Source organism: Triturus cristatus, chromosome 10, assembly GCF_964204655.1.
Source record: "Triturus cristatus chromosome 10, aTriCri1.1, whole genome shotgun sequence".
NCBI lineage: Eukaryota > Metazoa > Chordata > Amphibia > Caudata > Salamandridae > Triturus > Triturus cristatus.
The window spans coordinates 1,240,597,538-1,240,621,394 of record NC_140593.1 but is presented as its reverse complement, the minus strand read 5'-3'; the positions used below and the strand labels follow the sequence as shown (position 1 = coordinate 1,240,621,394).

The 23,857-nt window shown below is 48.5% G+C and overlaps 1 protein-coding gene across 1 annotated transcript in view; it reads left to right on the top strand.

Moving 5' to 3' along the window:
• The window catches only part of SYP (synaptophysin), a 169,676-nt gene that overhangs the window by 133,718 nt on the left and 12,101 nt on the right, over nt 1-23,857 (top strand). The window contains exons 4-5 of the mRNA XM_085629884.1: nt 17,228-17,426; nt 19,892-20,083. Coding sequence (XP_085486010.1) covers nt 17,228-17,426; nt 19,892-20,083 — 391 coding nt within the window. The remainder of the gene's footprint in view (nt 1-17,227; nt 17,427-19,891; nt 20,084-23,857) is intronic.

Genomic DNA, 23,857 nt, shown 5'->3' with positions numbered 1-23,857 from the left:
ATTTAAATCCGATTAGAAAGTTAACAATGAAAGTAAAAAAAAAACACTTCACACTCCAGGTATGTACACCATTGTGACACCACATGAAGAAATGAATTGATTAAAAAGAAAAAAGGCCTGTAAAAACATTCAACATATTACAAATTGGGAAAACCCAAGAATTCAGAGCATCATGGGAATGAAATAAGGTGCCATTATAACATTATGTTTGAATACTCCTGTTGTGTCATTAATTGAAATTAAAAAAATAGTTACTTATGACAGATTACAATTGTGTTAACTTTCTATTTACAAGAAAGGTGCCTACATTTTGTGACCCTTGGATTTAAAGTACATCCTTTTTTCACTTATTTAAAATACCACACCAGAGGCCATATTCAGAAATATAATACATTTTGCTTTCATTCACATTTGGCCTAAGACTTGTTGCCAAATGTACAGATGCACAGGTCTCCCATACACTTGTCATGCAGTAGGTAACCACACATTTTAAATATAAAGTAAATACTATACATTCTTCCATCTTACAATGATCCATCTGGCATTGGGGCCCCTAGTAATTGGAAGAACTTCACCATCACAGTGGTGTGTACACAAGATTGCTACTCCCCTTACTGCAGCTCCTGCTGAAGCACAAAAAGCTTGAGAAATGAAACTAGGTATCCCACGAGGGGATGAATCGCCTCTTAGATTTATTTATTTATTTATTTTAGAGTTTTCTATAGCGCAAACCAGACCCAAGGTAGGGTATCAGAGCGCTTTACATAAAGAGCCAGGTGTAAAACATATTAGTGAAACACATTGTATACAAAAGCATAGCATAACAGTAACAGCATATAGCATATAGGAAAAGGGTCTGGGTGAGTAGTAGCAGTGAGAATTTGCGATCTCGTTGACTCGAGAGTAGAGGAAATTAGGAGGTTGTATAGCCGGGGTTGTAATTGTGCAGATTTAAGGTAGGAATTTGCTCATCAGGAATAATTTAGCTTCCCTTTCGAAGAGAGGCGTCGAGGAGATTTTTCTGATGTGTGGCGGAAGCAAGTTCCATATTCTTGGCACTGCTACGGAAAATGCTCTGTTAGAGGTTTTAATCTTGTTGAAACGAGAGGGTTTCAGAAGTAGATTGTCTGTGCTCCTAGAGTGTCTGTTTCCTCCCGATAAGGTAAGTTTTTGGGCTAGGTACTGGGGGGTGTTGTGGTGTAGCGCTTTGTGAGTGATACAAGCCATCTTTAGGTGGATTTGAGCTTCATAGGGTAGCCAGTTGAGTGCCTTCAGGTGTGGTGATATGTGGTCATATTTCCTAGATCCTGTTAGGAGTCTTGCTGCGGCATTGAGACAGGCTTTTAGAGGGGCGGTAGAGCTTTTGGGAAGACTTTCCCAGATAAACCCATCCTGTATTCTAGTCTTCTTAGTAGTTTGTCGTGATTGACCGTATCGAAGGCTGATGAGAGGTCGAGTAGGCAGGTTTCATTGCTGTCAAGAGCTCGGAGGGCGTCGTTGGTGTTGGTTTAGTTGTTGTTGAACACATTTTTCTAAGACTTTAGCTAGCATAGGAATGTTGGTTATTGGTCGGAAGTTGTTGGAGTCGGAGGCGTTAGCTGTGGGTTTTTTTAGGATAGGGATGATTTGTCCTGTTTTCAGGCAATCCGGATGTGACTTTGTGCTAGCGAGGCATTGATGATTTTGTTCCAGAGCGGTGCGATGAAATGGTAGAGGTGGAGTAGGCAATTTGAGGGGACCGGGTTATTGAAGTGGTTGTTGAGTTTTGTGGTCGTTAGAATGTTTGTGATGTCATTCAGATCGTAAAGTTTGAAAGTAGACCAGTGAGAGTTATTTTTGGGCAGCGGTAGCTCAAGTAGTACAGAATTATCGGCTTGAATGATCATTGGGGTGACTGAGTTAATAGCCGCCGCACTAAGCTCAAGTTGGAAAGAGTTTGTTTTTGTTCTGAAAAATGAAGAAAATTGTTCACTGCTCAGCTGAGATTTCGCTTTTGGGATTGAGGATTTGGCAAATTTGTTGGATTGTTGTTTCAGAATTTCGAAGAGTCTCTTTGGTCTATTTTTAGCCTTGTTTAGGATTGATCTGAAAAAGTATTTTTTTGATTGTAGAATGCTTTTATTGTAGGATGTGTTTCCTGGAGCAGAATAATCTGAATTTGAGCAGATACCAACCACTGCAACGTAGCTTTTAATTTAGTGTGATTGTTGGCCCCATTGATACATGAGGCCAATCTAATTATTTGTTGTGAAGCCATTGAAAGTTGAAGTTATGGCAAAATGAAAGAACTATAGTAAAATTCAGACCGATTTCATGTCTGGCTAATTCCAATTCCAAAGTCTCATAAAAAAAGGAAAATATTTTGTCCAACTCTCATACCCCCACATCCTAGTGAACCGCCCATCCACCCAAACCCTTTGAAGGCCCCACCTGTCACGGGCCCCTAAGGCTGTCCCACCCCGGCCCCTGTGGCCCAAACTCCCTTAAATAAGTACGATGGTATGGTACTCAAGGCTCTGTCACCTTGAGAAGCAGCGGATAGCTTAGAATTGTTGCTAATTATATTGATAGAACTGTGAAGTTATTATCTCTTACATTTCTGCATTTTAAGTGCGTCATCACGAAAAGAAAAAAAAAAGGGGAAAGGGAGAGAGACCCCTGACTCTTTCTACCCACCGTGCTGCTTCACTAAGCTCAAAAATTTCTTGGCTTGGTCCACCAAGTGAAAAATATGAGCATGTCCTTTATATAGCACTCTTAGCTTTGACTGTTGCATAATCCCGGCAGGTGCCCCAGAGTTCTTAAATTTGTTAATCAGACCCACAAATTCTCTTCATCTTCATGCCGCTAGTATTGACATATCTAAGAAAATCCTAAATGAATAGTTCTGAGTTGTGGAGAAAGATTAATTTAGAGATTACCTGTGATAAGATCTGCTCTTTTATCCACACATCCCCAAAACAGGCCACTATAGTTCAAGGATATTTTGCGTTTGAATGGCGAATTGCGAGGACACGATGAGCCCGAACAATAGTAAGATCTTCTCCGATAGCCGCCTTGTTCACCAGTACATATTTGTGAATTAAATCAGAAATCAGTCTCTGAACGGATGACACAGCTTCCGAGTCTTCAGGTATCCCCACAAATCGGAGGTTAGTGCACCGCGCCCTATTCTCTTGGTCATCAGTTTTAAGTTGAAGATCCTTGTATCATTGAAGAATCGTTGTATCTTTGCTCTTTGTAGAATCCTTTTAAAGAGGAACCTCAAGATTCTACTTGAGTAATGCGAGAGGATAATTGGAGAAGACTTTTATTGATCTGTTCCAGTTGCTCGTTAGTTTTAGTATGTGCCTTTTCTTGTGAGATCTTAATATGGTGCAACTCATTTAGGATTCGTTGCAGTGTTGCCTCTGTTGATGGTGATTGAGAAGGCGGTACAGACAATGGAGATAGTATTGAGAGTATTGAGGATGGTAGAGGTGGTAAAGGTATAGGATCTGTACCCGGTGTAATCGTGGATATAGGTGTAGTTATTGTAGGTGTAGTTGAAATTGAGGCAGTTGTAGTGGAAATAATTGAAGTGGCTGCGCCTTGTTGAACGTTCAGTTTCTGATTTAAGAATTGAGAGTGTTCGGGTGGGTGCGTTAGTAATAATTGCGCCGATGCTGGCGATGGTGATGGCTCGGTAATTGGTTGAATCGAATGAGCGGGCGCAGGAATCGATGTTTGTGCCTCTTTTGCGCTGGCCCAAGAAAATAGAGGGTATGATTGTTTCCCTCTTTCTGTATTTAAGGATGTCGATGGAGGACAGAAAGTACTGATTGCTGCTGAAATTGTTACAGCCGGTAAGGTGAGCGAGGCTGATGTCGTTGATGAAAAAGTGTCTGAGAGAGGAGATGAGTTAGCAGAGCTTGTGCTAGAATCTGATCTGTTATTGATTTCCAGAGACATGTTGGAGAAGGGCTCTTGCCGGAGCTGCTTGTCTGTAGAGCGAAGCTGCTTCTTATGAGTTTGATATGTAACTGCACGAACAACTATACGACTTTCTGTCTTGCCTGATTTATCTTCCTTATCACCTTTCAGATTTCGTCGAGCTGAATGCGTTTTCATAGAGGGATCTCTTGAAATACGCTTCATTGATAATTAACTGGTTACTCTGCAGGATTCGTACGTGAACAGGCTGCTGATTTGTGCCCAATTATTCAATGGGTTAGAAGGAATGATCGCAAGCCACATCCGTGCTACACGGACCGCTTCCGCAATACATCGCACCAACCCCCACCCTAAGGTTTGGCCTAATATTGCCCCTCGGGTTGCACAAAGAATTGCACTTGCACTCTATACTGCTTCCTCTGTTTCCCTCTTCTCTCTTTATCTCGCCCCTCAGTTCTCCTTTGTAAAGTACAGTGGATATAACAGCAGAACAAGGATTTGAAGGATGAACAAGCAGAGCTAAGACAAGGGGACCGAACTGCAACATCAACTTGGAGCCCTTTGTTGGAAAGTCAATTATGAACAGCAGCATCCAGCATCCAGTCCTACGTAGCAATTAATAATGTTTATAAGACTAATATGACACTCACAGAAAACAGACGCTTGCACTAGCTCCGATCCCAGGAGCTGGGTACTGCTACCTTTATGCTCCTCAGTAATGTAGTGTAATGTCCTCTTTAACCACTTCCATGCTCATGACGGCTCCCGGCTGTCATGAGTCACGGTAGTCGTGTGCTCATGATGGCCGGGAGCCGTCCGACCGTTACCGCTCCGCCCACGCGCGGCTAATTCCCCGCCTGTGCGGGCAAATTAATTAGTGGGCGGAGTTCGGACGGCTCCCATCCGTCATGATCACACGCCCACCGTGATTTATGACGGCCGGGGGTTAATCAGATTACCGGTTATCACAGATCTTTGCTGCCCCTTGATCGTCGCTGTAGCACTCGCTTTCACCTCACTTTGCTTCTCTTGTTGCTTTTCTTGCCGTTGGCTCATGGGAAAAAGAAACCTTCAGGCTACACCTTTCAGCGCAGTGCCTTAGCTCGTCCTGGCGTCTTTCTGCTGCTGCCGGTGCAAAACATCCAATTTGCTCCGATTCCAGTGGAAACAAACAGAGCGCCCGCTCTCCCGTAAACTGCCTCGTCGCACGGTCGGGTTAGCTCCGTATCTCACCGACTGCTCCGTATCTCACCGACTGCGGCAAAACTCACCTGAGGCACTTGCAGTTTGGGGCAATTTAGAGGCTGTTGAAAGTACTTGGAAGTACTCGTTCACTCGTGCAGTGCCTTAGCTCGTCCTGCGTCCTTCTGCCGGTGTTGGTGCCTGATAGCCGATTTGCTCCGATTCCGGTGGAAACAACAGAGCACCCGTTCTCCCGCTCTCCCAGATAATGCCTCTGGCACTTGCAGTTTGGGGCTATTTAGAGGCACTTAGGAATACTCGGTCGCTCGCAGCCTTGCCCGTCAGCCTTGGCGTCTAGCATGTAGCGCTCACATCCAGTCGCCATCACACTGCTCCTCAGCTGGGAAAGAACTAGCCGCGGAGCATGACTACACCCACAAAAACGTAAAGGCCACCATCATTATGATAGACGCAGAAAAAGCTTTAGCTTTAGTTCCTTGGAAAATTTTGTTTCCAATTTTAACTCAACAACTTATTAATTTACTGAATAACCTTTGCACTACTGCCGAAGCAAAGATTATGATAAATTCGCAAACTGTCGGATCAATACAGATTAAACGAGGTACTCGGCAGGGCTGCCCAATGTCACCAGTCCTGTTGGCACTTTTCATAGGGCCCCTAGCATCTTTAATAGGACAGGATTCACATCATTAGAGCACCTCTGCTGGGCGCTCCTACATGAAAACTTTTTGCGGATGACATCATTTATTATTTGTCTGCTGAGCAGCAGAATATTCTGAATGTCCTTAAAAAAATCCAATTATTTTCCGACCTGGGGGGATATGAGATCAATCTCTCCAAATCGGAAATTTTGCTTTTTAATTGCTCTGACCAGGTCCTTCCATTAGATTTCCGGAATAAGGTTCGCCTGACCGGGGCAATTAGATATTTAGGGATTTTACAAAAGTGCTTCTGAGGAAAAATCTATGTTGAAAATAAGTGTTCTTCTCAGCCACTTTTTGTATATGTGAAACACGCTTCTGTACCCTCTGCTGCTCTATTTGCATACATTTGTTTTTAAAATGCATACACCCTCTTAGGTCATTTCAAATTGTTACAATTTATATGTGTAATTTATTTACTAGAGGCCAACAACAAGGGCTCTCACAATTGATTGTATAGTATTGAATGATTTGTATGTGAAAAAATTCCTTGTGGGCACCATTACCCTATAATAGTGCATGTAGCGAGGCGCCTTGAACCGGGTGCACTTAGCAATAGGCGCCGATGCATGCTCTGAATGTGATGTGCATGTAGAGCAGCGCCTTGAACTGGGTGCACTTAGCAATAGGCGGCGATGCATGCTCTGAATGTGATGTGCATGTAGAGCAGCGCCTTGAACTGGGTGCGCTTAGCAATAGGCGCCGATGCATGCTCTGAACGTGATGTGCATGTAGAGCAGCGCCTTGAACTGGGTGCACTTAGCAATAGGCGCCGATGCATGCTCTGAACGTGATGTGCATGTAGAGCAGCGCCTTGAACTGGGTGCACTTAGCAATAGGCGCCGATGCATGCTCTGAACGTGAAGTGCATGTAGAGCAGCGCCTTGAACTGGGTGCACTTAGCAATAGGCACCGATGCATGCTCTGAACGTGATGTGCATGTAGCGCAGCGCCTTAAACTGGGTGCGCTTAGCAATAGGCGCCGATGCATGCTCTGAATGTGATGTGCATGTAGAGCAGCGCCTTGAACTGGGTGCACTTAGCAATAGGCACCGATGCATGCTCTGAATGTGATGTGCATGTAGAGCAGCGCCTTGAACTGGGTGCACTTAGCAATAGGCGCCGATGCATGCTCTGAACGTGATGTGCATGTAGAGCAGCGCCTTGAACTGGGTGCACTTAGCAATAGGCGCCGATGCATGCTCTGAACGTGAAGTGCATGTAGAGCAGCGCCTTGAACTGGGTGCACTTAGCAATAGGCACCGATGCATGCTCTGAACGTGATGTGCATGTAGCGCAGCGCCTTAAACTGGGTGCGCTTAGCAATAGGCACCGATGCACGTTCCGAAGGTGATGTGAAACAGGTGTAGATCGTGGACTGTGGCAGAGAAGGTGGGGATCTGAAGTCGCTCCGGTAAGGATTCGGTGACACAAAGATTGAGTACATTGCCATGATCACGTCTAGAGATGACCAAGACCTGCACAGTCGTCCCTCGGGTGGGGTAGGGTAAACGCACAGTCCTTTCCTCGACCTCCTTGAGAACGCGGCAACCGCAGGGGCCACCACCAGTACCTGAGAGCGTGGCAGCCGCAGGGGCCACCGCCAGTATTTGAGAGCGTGGCAGCCGCAGGGGCCACCGCCAGTACCTGAGAGCGTGGCAGCCGCAGGGGCCACAGCCAGAACTTGAGAACACGGCAGCCGCAGGGGCCACAGTCAGTACCTGAGAGTGCGGCAGCCGCAGGGGCCACAGCCAGTACCTGAGAGCGCGGCAGCCGCAGGGGCCACAGCCAGAACTTGAGAACGCGGCAGCCGCAGGGGCCACCGCCAGTACCTGAGAGCGTGGCAGCCGCAGGGGCCACCGCCAGTACCTGAGAGCGCGGCAGACACAGGGGCCACAGCCAGAACTTGAGAACGCAGCAGCCGCAGGGGCCACCGCCAGTACCTGAGAGCGTGGCAGCCGCAGGGGCCACCGCCAGTACCTGAGAGCGTGGCTGCCGCAGGGGCCACAGCCAGAACTTGAGAACGCGGCAGCCGCAGGGGCCACAGCCAGTACCTGAGAGCGCGGCAGCCGCAGGGTCCACAGCCAGTACCTGAGAGCGCGGCAGCCGCAGGGGCCACAGCCAGTACCTGAGAGCGCGGCAGCCGCAGGGGCCACAGCCAGAACTTGAGAACGCGGCAGCCGCAGGGGCCACAGCCAGTAACTGAGAGCGCGGCAGCCGCATGGGCCACAGCCAGTACCTGAGAGCGCGACAGCCGCAGGGGCCACAGCCAGTACCTGAGAGCGCGGCAGCTGTAGGGGCCACCGCCAGTACCTGAGAGCGCGGCAGCCGCAGGGGCCACAGCCAGTACTTGAGAACGCGGCAGCCGCAGGGGCCACAGCCAGTACCTGAGAGCGCAGCAGCCGCAGGGGCCACAGCCAGTACCTGAGAGCGCGGCAGCCGCAGGGGCCACCGCCAGTACCTGAGAGCGCGGCAGCCGCAGGGGCCACAGCCAGAACTTGAGAACGCAGCAGCCGCAGGGGCCACAGCCAGTACCTGAGAGCGCGGCAGCCGCAGGGGCCACAGCCAGTACCTGAGAGCGCGGCAGCCGCAGGGGCCACAGCCAGTACCTGAGAGTACGGCAGCTGTAGGGGCCACCGCCAGTACCTGAGAGCGCGGCAGCCGCAGGGGCCACAGCCAGAACTTGAGAACGCAGCAGCCTCAGGGGCCACAGCCAGTACTTGAGAACGTGGCAGCCGCAGGGGCCACAGCCAGTACTTGAGAACGCAGCAGCCGCAGGGGCCACAGCCAGTACTTGAGAACGCGGCAGCCGCAGGGGCCACAGCCAGTTCTTGAGAACGCAGCAGCCTCAGGGGCCACAGCCAGTACTTGAGAACGTGGCAGCCGCAGGGGCCACAGCCAGTACTTGAGAACGCGGCAGCCGCAGGGGCCACAGCCAGTACTTGAGAACGCGGCAGCCACAGGGGCCACAGCCAGTACTTGAGAATGTGGCAGCCGCAGGGGCCACAGCCAGTACTTGAGAACGCGGCAGCCATAGGGGCCACCGCCAGTACCTGAGAGCTCGGCAGCCGCAGGGGCCACAGCCAGTACTTGAGAACGCGGCAGCCGCAGGGGCCACAGCCAGTACTTGAGAACGCGGCAGCCGCAGGGGCCACAGCCAGAACTTGAGAACGCAGCAGCCTCAGGGGCCACAGCCAGTACTTGAGAACGTGGCAGCCGCAGGGGCCACAGCCAGTACTTTTGAACGCGGCAGCCGCAGGGGCCACAGCCAGTACTTGAGAATGTGGCAGCCGCAGGGGCCACAGCCAGTACTTGAGAACGCGGCAGCCATAGGGGCCACCGCCAGTACCTGAGAGCTCGGCAGCCGCAGGTGCCACAGCCAGTACTTGAGAACGCGGCAGCCGTAGGGGCCACTGCCAGTACCTGAGAGCGCGGCAGGGGCCCCAGCCAGTACTTGAGAACACGGCAGCCGTAGGTGCCACAGCCAGTACTTGAGAACGCGGCAGCCTCAGGGGCCACCACCAGTACTTGCTGGTCCAGACTCAGCCAGAAGCAGAGATCTTTCATCATCGCCCTGAGATGAGGCTAAGACCCCTCTTCACCCGGCCAGCAGTGGCCCCAAAGATGGCGCTGGTTGCCAATCAGTAAGACTTCAGTCTTACGACCCTTGAGTTTTCAGACAGCTGAACCCCCTCCACCTCACAACCTTCACATGACAAGGGCACGTGCCAGGATCTGAAATGTGAGTCCCGACTGTGCTGTGCAACAGGGGAGTCTCACACGCTCATCTTTTGTGCCGGATTTAAAGTTCATTCTCTGAAGACCTCTGTGTTTCAAGGAAGAGAATGTGTCTTCAATATATTCACCCTGACGTATCCAGCTCATTCCTAATTCAAGTTGTATGGTTTAATTTTAAATCTCATCCTCGCGCAGTGCCTTTGCCTGGGAGTGAGTCACAATCTGTCAGTCAGTCTCACCTGGTCTGTCAGTCAGTCTCACCTAATCTGCTAGTCAGTCTCACCTGATCTGTCAGTCAGTCTCACCTGATCTATCAGTCAGTCTCACCTGATCTATCATCAGTCTCACCTGATCTGTCAGTCAGTCTCACCTGATCTATCATCAGTCTCACCTGATCTGTCAGTCAGTCTCACCTGATCTATCAGTCAGTCTCACCTAATCTATCAGTCAGTCTCACCTGGTCTGTCAGTCAGTCTCACCTGATCTATCATCAGTCTCACCCGATCTGTCAGTCAGTCTCACCTGATCTGTCAGTCAGTCTCACCTGATCTATCATCAGTCTCACCTGATCTGTCAGTCAGTCTCACCTGATCTGTCAGTCAGTCTCACCTAATCTATCATCAGTCTCACCTGATCTGTCAGTCAGTCTCACCTGATCTATCAGTCAGTCTCACCTCATCTATCAGTCAGTCTCACCTGGTTTGTCGGTCAGTCTCACCTGATCTATCATCAGTCTCACCTGATCTGTCAGTCAGTCTCACCTGATCTGTCAGTCAGTCTCACCTGATCTATCAGTCAGTCTCACCTCATCTATCAGTCAGTCTCACCTGGTCACTCAGTCAGTCTCACCTGATCTATCATCAGTCTCACCCGATCTGTCAGTCAGTCTCACCTGATCTGTCAGTCAGTCTCACCTGATCTATCATCAGTCTCACCTGATCTGTCAGTCAGTCTCACCTGATCTATCATCAGTCTCACCTGATCTGTCAGTCAGTCTCACCTGATCTGTCAGTCAGTCTCACCTGATCTATCATCAGTCTCACCTGATCTGTCAGTCAGTCTCACCTGATCTGTCAGTCAGTCTCACCTAATCTATCATCAGTCTCACCTGATCTGTCAGTCAGTCTCACCTGATCTATCAGTCAGTCTCACCTCATCTATCAGTCAGTCTCACCTGGTCTGCCAGTCAGTCTCACCTGATCTATCAGTCAGTCTCACCTGATGTTTCCACCCGGAGTGACTTCCTTCACACCTTGTATTTCCACTTCCCTCTGCCCTGTTCTGGAGGTTGCTTCGATTTCCCAAGAGTGGGGTCTATGTTCCTCTTTCAGCCATATTTGAGTTGCTTTGTAATAAGTTACATTTCATCCTCCCTTGTCTCATCTGACAGTTTGCTTTGAGTGTTTTTCTCACTGTACTGCTGGTACCCCTCGTCCCCGCCTTTTTCTGAAAGTTTAATTTACATTATTTCGGGAACCCCAGCTTCACTCACTCAGCTGCAGCCATCGTCTGGCAGGTTCATTTACTTTCTTCACAGTGAGAAATTCTTGTTCCCTTTTCTGGTGTTTTTTAAATTTGTTTACTCCCTGCATCCATCCCTTGCAGCATGCCCCCCCCATCATTTCCTGCTCCCCTTTCCTTTCTTTACATGTATTTATGCTACATTGGCAGGGCTCCCTCCTTTGTCTGACATTGTACTTTCATTTATTTAGACAGTAATTTCCTGGTCGGTATTTTCTTCAAATGGAGAAAACAATGTAACGCGAACCATACTGGATAAAATAGAATGAGGAATAACAAGGACAGGCAGAGATGACGAACAATGAAAAGGAACAATCACACCTTTTAAACAACTTTTACTTGTACACGTCTTCAGAGTTGTAGGTCTACGGCTAGGCTTGGGGTTGTGTTGAGATATGTTAAAATGTAGGGTCAGTGTTGGAACGGGGGTTGGTTTAGGGTCTGGAGTAGGTGAAGTGTAAGGGCTCAGGTCATGTTTATAGTTTGAGTAAGGACTGTCCTTAGGGTCATGTTAAACATTAGTGTTTGGTGTTGAGGTTTGAGGAGGGGGTGGTGTAGGGTCAGGAGTAGGTGAAGTGTAAGTGCTCAGGTCATGTTTATAGTCTCTGTAAGGACTGTCCTTAGGGTCATGTTAAACATTAGTGTTTGGGGTTGAGGTCTGAGGAGGGGTTTGTGTAGGGTCAAGAGTAGGTGAAGTGTAAGGGCTCAGGTAATTTTTATAGTTTGAGTAAGGACTGTCCTTAGGGTCATGTTAAACATTCGTGTTTAGGGTTGAGGTCTGAGGAGGGGTGGTGCAGGGTCAGGAGTAGGTGAAGTGTAAGGGCTCAGGTCATGTTTATAGTTTGAGTAAGGACTGTCCTTAGGGTCATGTTAAACATTAGTGTTTGGGGTTGAGGTCTGAGGAGGGGTGGTGTAGGGTCAGGAGTAGGTGAAGTGTAAGTGCTGAGGTCATGTTTGTAGTCTCTGTAAGTACTGTCCTTGGGGTCATGTTAAACATTCGTGTTTAGGGTCAGTGTTGGAGCGGGGGATGGTTTAGGGTCTGGAGTAGGTGAAGTGTAAGTGCTCAGGTCATGTTTATAGTTTGAGGAAGGACTGTCCTTAGGGTCATGTTAAACATTAGTGTTTGGGGTTGAGGTCTGAGGAGGGGTGGTGTAGGGTCAGGAGTAGGTGAAGTGTAAGTGCTGAGGTCATGTTTATAGTCTCTGTAAGTACTGTCCTTGGGGTCATGTTAAACATTCGTGTTTAGGGTCAGTGTTGTAGCGGGGGATGGTTTAGGGTCAGGAGTAGGTGAAGTGTAAGTGCTGAGGTCATGTTTATAGTCTCTGTAAGTACTGTCCTTGGGGTCATGTTAAACATTCGTGTTTAGGGTCAGTGTTGGAGCGGGGGATGGTTTAGGGTCAGGAGTAGGTGAAGTGTAAGTGCTGAGGTCATGTTTATAGTCTCTGTAAGTACTGTCCTTGGGGTCATGTTAAACATTCGTGTTTAGGGTCAGTGTTGGAGCGGGGGATGGTTTAGGGTCTGGAGTAGGTGAAGTGTAAGTGCTCAGGTCATGTTTATAGTTTGAGTAAGGACTGTCCTTAGGGTCATGTTAAACATTAGTGTTTGGGGTTGAGGTCTGAGGAGGGGTGGTGTAGGGTCAGGAGTAGGTGAAGTGTAAGTGCTGAGGTCATGTTTATAGTCTCTGTAAGTACTGTCCTTGGGGTCATGTTAAACATTCGTGTTTAGGGTCAGTGTTGGAGCGGGGGATGGTTTAGGGTCAGGAGTAGGTGAAGTGTAAGTGCTGAGGCCATGTTTATAGTCTCTGTAAGTACTGTCCTTGGGGTCATGTTAAACATTCGTGTTTAGGGTCAGTGTTGGAGCGGGGGATGGTTTAGGGTCTGGAGTAGGTGAAGTGTAAGTGCTGAGGTCATGTTTATAGTTTGAGTAAGGACTGTCCTTAGGGTCATGTTAAACATTAGTGTTTGGGGTTGAGGTCTGAGGAGGGGTGGTGTAGGGTCAGGAGTAGGTGAAGTGTAAGTGCTGAGGTCATGTTTATAGTCACTGTAAGTACTGTCCTTGGGGTCATGTTAAACATTCGTGTTTAGGGTCAGTGTTGGAGCGGGGGATGGTTTAGGGTCAGGAGTAGGTGAAGTGTAAGTGCTGAGGTCATGTTTATAGTCTCTGTAAGTACTGTCCTTGGGGTCATGTTAAACATTCGTGTTTAGGGTCAGTGTTGGAGCGGGGGATGGTTTAGGGTCTGGAGTAGGTGAAGTGTAAGTGCTCAGGTCATGTTTATAGTTTGAGTAAGGACTGTCCTTAGGGTCATGTTAAACATTAGTGTTTGGGGTTGAGGTCTGAGGAGGGGTGGTGTAGGGTCAGGAGTAGGTGAAGTGTAAGTGCTGAGGTCATGTTTATAGTCTCTGTAAGTACTGTCCTTGGGGTCATGTTAAACATTCGTGTTTAGGGTCAGTGTTGGAGCGGGGGATGGTTTAGGGTCAGGAGTAGGTGAAGTGTAAGTGCTGAGGTCATGTTTATAGTCTCTGTAAGTACTGTCCTTGGGGTCATGTTAAACATTAGTGTTTGGGGTTGAGGTCTGAGGAGGGGTTTGTGTAGGGTCAAGAGTAGGTGAAGTGTAAGGGCTCAGGTAATTTTTATAGTTTGAGTAAGGACTGTCCTTAGGGTCATGTTAAACATTCGTGTTTAGGGTTGAGGTCTGAGGAGGGGTGGTGCAGGGTCAGGAGTAGGTGAAGTGTAAGGGCTCAGGTCATGTTTATAGTTTGAGTAAGGACTGTCCTTAGGGTCATGTTAAACATTAGTGTTTGGGGTTGAGGTCTGAGGAGGGGTGGTGTAGGGTCAGGAGTAGGTGAAGTGTAAGTGCTGAGGTCATGTTTGTAGTCTCTGTAAGTACTGTCCTTGGGGTCATGTTAAACATTCGTGTTTAGGGTCAGTGTTGGAGCGGGGGATGGTTTAGGGTCTGGAGTAGGTGAAGTGTAAGTGCTCAGGTCATGTTTATAGTTTGAGGAAGGACTGTCCTTAGGGTCATGTTAAACATTAGTGTTTGGGGTTGAGGTCTGAGGAGGGGTGGTGTAGGGTCAGGAGTAGGTGAAGTGTAAGTGCTGAGGTCATGTTTATAGTCTCTGTAAGTACTGTCCTTGGGGTCATGTTAAACATTCGTGTTTAGGGTCAGTGTTGGAGCGGGGGATGGTTTAGGGTCAGCAGTAGGTGAAGTGTAAGTGCTGAGGTCATGTTTATAGTCTCTGTAAGTACTGTCCTTGGGGTCATGTTAAACATTCGTGTTTAGGGTCAGTGTTGGAGCGGGGGATGGTTTAGGGTCTGGAGTAGGTGAAGTGTAAGTGCTCAGGTCATGTTTATAGTTTGAGTAAGGACTGTCCTTAGGGTCATGTTAAACATTAGTGTTTGGGGTTGAGGTCTGAGGAGGGGTGGTGTAGGGTCAGGAGTAGGTGAAGTGTAAGTGCTGAGGTCATGTTTATAGTCTCTGTAAGTACTGTCCTTGGGGTCATGTTAAACATTCGTGTTTAGGGTCAGTGTTGGAGCGGGGGATGGTTTAGGGTCAGGAGTAGGTGAAGTGTAAGTGCTGAGGTCATGTTTATAGTCTCTGTAAGTACTGTCCTTGGGGTCATGTTAAACATTCGTGTTTAGGGTCAGTGTTGGAGCGGGGGATGGTTTAGGGTCAGGAGTAGGTGAAGTATAAGTGCTGAGGTCATGTTTATAGTCTCTGTAAGTACTGTCCTTGGGGTCATGTTAAACATTCGTGTTTAGGGTCAGTGTTGGAGCGGGGGATGGTTTAGGGTCTGGAGTAGGTGAAGTGTAAGTGCTCAGGTCATGTTTATAGTTTGAGTAAGGACTGTCCTTAGGGTCATGTTAAACATTAGTGTTTGGGGTTGAGGTCTGAGGAGGGGTGGTGTAGGGTCAGGAGTAGGTGAAGTGTAAGTGCTGAGGTCATGTTTATAGTCTCTGTAAGTACTGTCCTTGGGGTCATGTTAAACATTCGTGTTTAGGGTCAGTGTTGGAGCGGGGGATGGTTTAGGGTCAGGAGTAGGTGAAGTGTAAGTGCTGAGGCCATGTTTATAGTCTCTGTAAGTACTGTCCTTGGGGTCATGTTAAACATTCGTGTTTAGGGTCAGTGTTGGAGCGGGGGATGGTTTAGGGTCTGGAGTAGGTGAAGTGTAAGTGCTCAGGTCATGTTTATAGTTTGAGTAAGGACTGTCCTTAGGGTCATGTTAAACATTAGTGTTTGGGGTTGAGGTCTGAGGAGGGGTGGTGTAGGGTCAGGAGTAGGTGAAGTGTAAGTGCTGAGGTCATGTTTATAGTCTCTGTAAGTACTGTCCTTGGGGTCATGTTAAACATTCGTGTTTAGGGTCAGTGTTGGAGCGGGGGATGGTTTAGGGTCAGGAGTAGGTGAAGTGTAAGTGCTGAGGTCATGTTTATAGTCTCTGTAAGTACTGTCCTTGGGGTCATGTTAAACATTCGTGTTTAGGGTCTGTGTTGGAGCGGGGGATGGTTTAGGGTCTGGAGTAGGTGAAGTGTAAGTGCTCAGGTCATGTTTATAGTTTGAGTAAGGACTGTCCTTAGGGTCATGTTAAACATTAGTGTTTGGGGTTGAGGTCTGAGGAGGGGTGGTGTAGGGTCAGGAGTAGGTGAAGTGTAAGTGCTGAGGTCATGTTTATAGTCTCTGTAAGTACTGTCCTTGGGGTCATGTTAAACATTCGTGTTTAGGGTCAGTGTTGGAGCGGGGGATGGTTTAGGGTCAGGAGTAGGTGAAGTGTAAGTGCTGAGGTCATGTTTATAGTCTCTGTAAGTACTGTCCTTGGGGTCATGTTAAACATTCGTGTTTAGGGTCAGTGTTGGAGCGGGGGATGGTTTAGGGTCTGGAGTAGGTGAAGTGTAAGTGCTCAGGTCATGTTTATAGTTTGAGTAAGGACTGTCCTTAGGGTCATGTTAAACATTAGTGTTTGGGGTTGAGGTCTGAGGAGGGGTGGTGTAGGGTCAGGAGTAGGTGAAGTGTAAGTGCTGAGGTCATGTTTATAGTCTCTGTAAGTACTGTCCTTGGGGTCATGTTAAACATTCGTGTTTAGGGTCAGTGTTGGAGCGGGGGATGGTTTAGGGTCAGCAGTAGGTGAAGTGTAAGTGCTGAGGTCATGTTTATAGTCTCTGTAAGTACTGTCCTTGGGGTCATGTTAAACATTCGTGTTTAGGGTCAGTGTTGGAGCGGGGGATGGTTTAGGGTCTGGAGTAGGTGAAGTGTAAGTGCTCAGGTCATGTTTATAGTTTGAGTAAGGACTGTCCTTAGGGTCATGTTAAACATTAGTGTTTGGGGTTGAGGTCTAAGGAGGGGTGGTGTAGGGTCAGGAGTACGTGAAGTGTAAGTGCTGAGGTCATGTTTATAGTCTCTGTAAGTACTGTCCTTGGGGTCATGTTAAACATTCGTGTTTAGGGTCAGCAGTAGGTGAAGTGTAAGTGCTGAGGTCATGTTTATAGTCTCTGTAAGTACTGTCTTTGGGGTCATGTTAAACATTCGTGTTTAGGGTCAGTGTTGGAGCGGGGGATGGTTTAGGGTCTGGAGTAGGTGAAGTGTAAGTGCTCAGGTCATGTTTATAGTTTGAGTAAGGACTGTCCTTAGGGTCATGTTAAACATTAGTGTTTGGGGTTGAGGTCTGAGGAGGGGTGGTGTAGGGTCAGGAGTAGGTGAAGTGTAAGTGCTCAGGTCATGTTTATAGTCTCGGTAAGGACTGTCCTTGGGGTCATGCTAAACATTCGTGTTTGGGGTTGAGGTCGGGTGAGGGTCTGGGCTCTGTTTTTAATGCTCCCTTTTGGGATTTGCTTAAAAGCTTTTTGTTCATGTTTGTTTCTTCATCAATATCATTGTTATGCAAATGGCAGTTTTCTTCACAATGGTTTCTCCCAAAATATACTTCATTGTTTGTGTTCCTTGCGATATAGCATAGATCTTTCCTGGTTACTCTCCCTCCTCTGGCAGGTTTTTTGATACTTTACGCAATGTGCTCGCTGTTTCCCTTCCCTCGTCGACAGTTCTCCCTCATCTTGTTGTATGGGGTACCACTTGTTCCTTCCTGCTTTCCTGATAATTTCCTTTTCTCTCTTCATACCTTGTATTACTTGTTCCTCCGCAGACTGCACCAGGTGTACTTCGACGCTCCCAAGTGTAATGGCAAAGGGTTTGATAAGGTCTTTCTTGTGGGCGACTACTCCTCGTCGGCCGAGTTCTTCGTCACCATCGCTGTCTTCTGTTTCCTCTACTCCCTCGCTGCCATGGCTATCTACTTATTCTTTGACACCAAATATCGGGAAAACAACAAGGGGCCGATGATTGTGAGTATAGCGCCTTCCTCCTCTCCCACTCAAAGCCCTCGTGGATCTCGCCTGGAGACCTTCCGAACGTAGGACACTCTGTGGTGGTCTGGCCAAAATCCTCCAGCCTCCTCTGGGCCAGGCAAGCCCAATCCTTGATAGACCCCACAGTAGGGTTTTCATTGGCTTGGTAGAGATTAGGCACTTTGAAGACCCTCCTGAGAGACTCCAGATTCTGGGAGATTACAGTGCTATGTACTCTTGGAGCCAGACTGCTCTTGGCTCCAAAGCTTCTCACGGTTATGACTCTTTGAACAGCGACTTGAGCATCTTCTGAGCGAAAGGAGACTCCAGATGACACAGGAGTAACCTGTGGTGATTAACATTGGTGCGTGTTTGAATGAGAACAGGATGGACTGACAGTGAAAGTGTGATGTAAACATGAATGATGGAAGAGAGACTACTACGAGGCTGGCTAGATTTGTGGACGTGAGTGGGTAGTAGAGGCGATGATACATTCACGGAAAAGGGTGAGTGATACGGATGGAGGGCTTCACGGAGATGGTTGGGTGTTAGCAGAGAAGGGTGGGTTTTTAGAGATGGTTGGGTGTTAGCAGAGATGGGTGGGTTTATAGAGATGGTTGGGTGTTAGCAGGGATGGGTGGGTTTATAGAGATGGTTGGGTGTTAGCAGAGATGGGTGGGTTTATAGAAATGGTTGGGTGTTAGCAGAGATGGGTGGGTTTATAGAGACAGTTGGGTGTTAGCAGAGATGGGTGGGTTTATAGAGATGGTTGGGTGTTAGCAGAGATGGGTGGGTTTTTAGAGATGGTTGGGTGTTAGCAGAGATGGGTGGGTTTATAGAGATGGTTGGGTGTTAGCAGAGATGGGTGGGTTTTTAGAGATGGTTGGGTGTTAGCAGAGATGGGTGGGTTTATAGAGATGGTTGGGTGTTAGCAGAGATGGGTGGGTTTTTAGAGATGGTTGGGTGTTAGCAGAGATGGGTGGGTTTTTAGAGATGGTTGCGTGTTAGCAGAGATGGGTGGGTTTATAGAGATGGTTGGGTGTTAGCAGAGATGGGTGGGTTTTTAGAGATGGTTGGGTGTTAGCAGAGATGGGTGGGTTTTTAGAGATGGTTGGGTGTTAGCAGGGATGGGTGGGTTGATAGAGACAGTTGGGTGTTAGCAGAGATGGGTGGGTATATAGAGTTGGTTTGGTGTTAGCAGAGATAGGTGGGTTTATAGAGATGGGGTGGTGATAGAAGTGTTTGACGAATGGATCTATAGAACCGGGCGGGTAAAAGAGGACATTATAGAGGTGAGCGCCTGATAGAGCAGAGCAGTGGATGGGTTTATGGATTTCAGCAGTTGAGGGAGGAGGAATGGATGGATTTATGGAAATGGGTGAGTAATAGTAGAGAAATAGATGGATTTATGGAGGCGGGCAGGTAATAGAGCACAGCAATGGGTTGATTTATAGAACAGGGCGAGTGATAGTGGAGAAATTGGTGGTCGATAGACAAGAAGAATTTGTAAAGATGGGTTAGTTATGGGGTAGGAGGGTGGATTTATGGGTTGTACAGGAGATCGATAGATTGATTTATAGAAATGGGACTGTGTTAGAAGAGGTCACTGGAAGGATTTATAGAGATGTGCGGGTGATACAGGAGATCAATGGATTGATTTATGGAGAAGGCTGCGTGACAAACGAGTGAGATGGGTCGATATAGAGGTTGGCAGATGATACAAGACTGATTTATAGACAAGGGTGTGTGACAGAGGAGAAGGATGGGTTTACGGAGATGTGAAGGTGATAAAGGATAGCCCTGAATTGATGTATGGAGAAGAGTGTGTGACAGAGGAGACAGATTTGTATATAAAGGTTGGCAGTTGATACGGGACATCCATGGATTGATTTACGGAGAAGTGTATATGACAGAGGAGACAGGTGGGTCTATAGAGGTTGGCAGATGATATGGGACATCCATGGATTGATTTATGGAGAAGAGTGTGTGACAGAGGAAATAGATGGGGAGATAGAGGTTGGCAGAAGATACAGGACATCCATGGATTGATATACGGAGAAGAGTGTGTGACAGAGGAGACGGATGGATATATAGAGTTAAGCGGGTGATGCAGCTGATGGATAAGAAGGGTTGGTGATGAAGCAGATAGATGGACGTATGTAGACGGGCGAGCACTGAGAGGGGTGTTTGGTGATGAGAGGAAGACAGCAGTGATGGAATGACATAGGAGAACATGGTAATGGCCCCTCAGTGGAGTTCACTTCAGAGTTTGTTAATGGAGTTCATGGGTGCATGATGGATTTATAGACCTTGACATCTCAATGACCACTGTATAGGGATAGTCAAAGCACTCATAAGATGTTGGCTGTCTCTTGCTGTTGCTAGGTGGCTGGTAACCTTATCTGCTCTTGCCCAGCACCCTTGTACCTCATGTACCCTACATGTGCCCATTTCTGTCACAGGATTGTATTGTAACAGCCGTCTTCGCCTTCATGTGGTTGGTGAGCTCCAGCGCTTGGGCCAAAGGCTTGTCTGATGTGAAGATCGCGACGGATCCGGATCTGGTGATCAGCTCTGTGCCGGCCTGCTCCAAAGAGGGCAACAAATGCCTGCCCCTCCAAGACCCAGTCATGTCTGGGCTGAACACGTCTGTGGTGAGTCGGAGGGAAGCATGGAGCAGGGGAAACATGGCGGGAATAGCGGAGAGTGTTAGCCGAAACCATGGCCAATACAAAGCAGGGCAGAACCAGAACCCACACTGCATACTGCCTGGGGACAGGAACAGAGCATGGCTAGAGTAGATGACGTGGGGGACACCGAGGAGGGCAGAATCAAAAACATGGTGGAATGGAGTACAGCTAGAGTAGATGACGTGGGGGACACCGAGGAGGGCAGAATGGAAAACACGGTGATACAGCAGGATGGATATAAAAACAGATTGGCCACAGCAGGGTGGAAATAAAAAATATAATGCCCACAGAAGGGCAAGATCAAAAATATATTTGACAAAGCGCAAGTAAAACCATAAAACATGGCAGGCACTGGGCAGGGCAGGAATAAAAAAGACAGCGCATACAAAGCAGGGCAGAAACAGAAAGAATTGTGTGTCTGTAGCGGGCAGAAGCAGAAAAAGATTTGTGTACCTTGAGCAGGACAGAAACAAAAAACGTCTTGGATGCAGAGATGCCTCTTAAACCACAAAAGGGGCTTGTGGCCAAACAGTTGTCATCAGATTTAGTTGACTCGTCCGGCGTGTTTTATGCTTGCCAAAGCACTCTGTCTGAGCGTCTCGCAGCCCTTGGCGACCCCAGGCTGGAGGGAGATGTTGGCAGGGTCAATGGCCTCCCAGGCACAGCTCAAAGTTGCCCCATCACCTCTTAGATGCCAGTGTTGGGCCTGTGGCCAGTCTCTCCTGCGACTTCTTCTCAAGTGGTGATGTGTTTGTCGCCTGCTGTTGATGCCTAGTTTATGACTCAGGTGGCCTCTGGTTTGTGTTGCCAGGTGCACCTGAGGCTTGTGGTGGAGTGGATTGGAGAGCCTTGGCTCCAGTGAGCCGATGAGACAGGGAGATCACTGTGATGGCCAATGGGACTCCCCCGGCTCGTGCCCTACTATGTAGCCAAGGACCATGTGAGGGAATGGGGTGTATTATGTGGTGTGGTTGTGCGACCTCACCATGTAATACACTCACCAAACCCTTTAGGATAGGTAGGTTTTGTCCGATAACCCTTCATCCCAACCCTGGGTAGCTGTGGTCCTGAGCAGCAAAGCTTACACTAAGGAACAATCGAAAAGCATCTGAACACCACCAAAACAATCGAAGAAGAAATATACGAGATGCAAAAATTAAAAAGATCCACCAGAGGGTTCTGGATATATAACATGTACAAGGTACAGCAAGAATGCATGTTTATTCTTAACTGCAACCAAGTGACACAGAAATGTTTTCAATGAAAACTAAGTTAAGTATCAATGCAGTTACTTTGAGTTACTTTAGGTGACCCACTCCTGGAGGGAGCCAGTCAGGGGGACTGGCAAGTCCCTCAGAAACAGTTACCTTCCGGAAAGGAGCAGCCTCCAGCCTGTTCCAGTCACTTTTAGCTCCTGGCCATATACTCTTATGGACTCTTATGGATACAGGAGGCTGAAGATGTCGATCCATAGACGTTAATGGAGAGGTCCTGATGCAAGGGATACACGATGCTGAAGATGCTCAAGGATGCTGTGGATGCTGAGCCGGTGTCAGGGGGAATCATGGAAGTGGTCCTGATGCAAAGGATGCAGGATGGTGAAGATGCTCCTGGATGCTGTGGATGCTGAGCCGGTGTCAGGGGATTCATGGAAGTGGTCCTGATGCAAAGGATGCAGGATGGTGAAGATGCTCCTGGATGCTGTGGATGCTGAGCCGGTGTCAGGGGAATCATGGAAGTGGTCCTGATGCAAGGGTTACACGATGCTGAAGATGCTCCTGGATGCTGTGGATGCTGAGCCGGTGTCAGGGGAATCATGGAAGTGGTCCTGATGCAAGTGATACAGGAGCCTGAAGATGCTAAAGCGTGCTGTGGATGCAATCTGGTCAACAAGGGTCTCCCTGTAATCCTGGCCACAGGAATTGATGTCTCTCAAAGTCCTTTTGGTCCTGGCAGACATCCAGTTGCTACTGGGCTGACAGTCGCCCAGTATAGCGGTCAAAGTGGAATCCTTTCTGGAGGAGATGTAAAAAAAGGGCAGGATGGGCAATCAGCGAACAACATAACCTTAAGTATTGCCCGGCGGTAATCGCCTCTTATACCATTCGATGATTAACCAACAAAAGAGGCAGGCGCTGGAGACTGGAAGGCAGGAAACAAAGTTTTGTTCTCTCCGGAGGAGAACACATCAGATCAGACCAACAGGGAATCTTCTCGAGGTGCTCTCCCCACATCTCTGAGGCCTGGCCTCTTATACACAGGTTTATTGCTTTATTACATGTGATACATTCTTGTTGAGACTTTGATGTACGGAAAGACATCCTTGGAATCCCCACTTCAAGCTTGTTCCCACACATATCTACAGTAGAAATCCCCACCCCACCCATGGTAGGAGATGGCTATCACACAGCTGGACATTCCGCCAATTCCTGGGGGTGTGTGCGACTGGTCGGGTCTCAGGGGGTGGGGTGTGGATCTACCGTAATCCCTTTGATGTGGGGTGTCTCCCTTACAGTAGGGGCAATAAACTACATCCGCAGGGCTAGGTGATGGCCTGGGATCGGTTCGGACAATCGGGCGCAGAGGAAGGGGGTTATCAAAAGGATGTATGACCATGTATGGGATGAAAGGAGGTGTTGGTCAGGCGCGGGATGTGGTTCCATGGCAGGGTCACGCAGAAGGAGGGGGTTTATGGCCCATGTATGAGAGAGCGGGGGTGGCCAGCGCGCGGGGGGGTGTTCGCAGCGCCAGAGGGACGCGCTGGCGATCGGCAATGAGCGGGGAGAGGGGCCATGGTGTAAAAAAAAATGGCCGCCGTGTGTTTCTGCGTGCGGCGCTGGAGAGAGACAAGATGGCGCAGATAATGTTCAGTTACGAACTAAATTTCCACAGAGAAGTTGTTTTCTGGGTGACAAAGCTGCACTCCGATTATTCTCCTGGGTTCAGCAGACTCTGGGCAACTTTTACCATTGGAGCCTGGTCCCTGGTGCTGCAAGGGTGTGAGAAGCGGCTGTTAGAAACTTTGGGCTGCCACCTCGCCCCAGCAGCTTCTTCATCTGTTGTGGCCCTGTCTGCGAACAAGAGGTCAGCCAACTTACCCTTGGAGTCTCTTGATTCAGCTGGACTCAGGAGTCAACATCCCCACCAGCAGGACACAGCAGGCACAGTTGCTTCGACTTCGCAAGGCACAAGTTTCAGCAGGTGCGGTCCACGTCAAGTACGGGGTCTTTGGTCAGACCTCCTTCGGTCCTTTTCTCCAATCTAATGAGATCTGAGTTCTGGGTGCCAGGGGTGTCCTTTTTATGCCCAGAAAATGCCCTCAGGGCAGACGCAGTCAGTAGCCAGTGGGCTACTAGGTTCCTTCTCTCGTGATGACCCCTTCCTGCGAAGTGTGGGATCTGGCTATTCCAGAGTTCTACATTCTTCGCACTCACAAGATACAGATCCCCTTTATTGGTATGAACAGCTCTCCAGCGCAATCCAGAGGTGTGGCTACCAAGGGGGCCACATGCCCCTGAAAACTGGTTTGGCAAGTGGTTTCCCCCTCTCCTTCCTGAGAGCCAGCCTGTCTACTTAATCAGTGGAGCAGTTCCTCTCCCAAATGTTCAGCATTTGCCTTCTAAGGCAGCTTCTCCTTTGAAGTTTTTCTTTTGTGCCAACACTCACGTGGCTTCCTTCCAGGTGAGAGGTAACACTTCTCCCCCATGCAGGCTTCGATGATGTCCTTTCCTGGGAGTC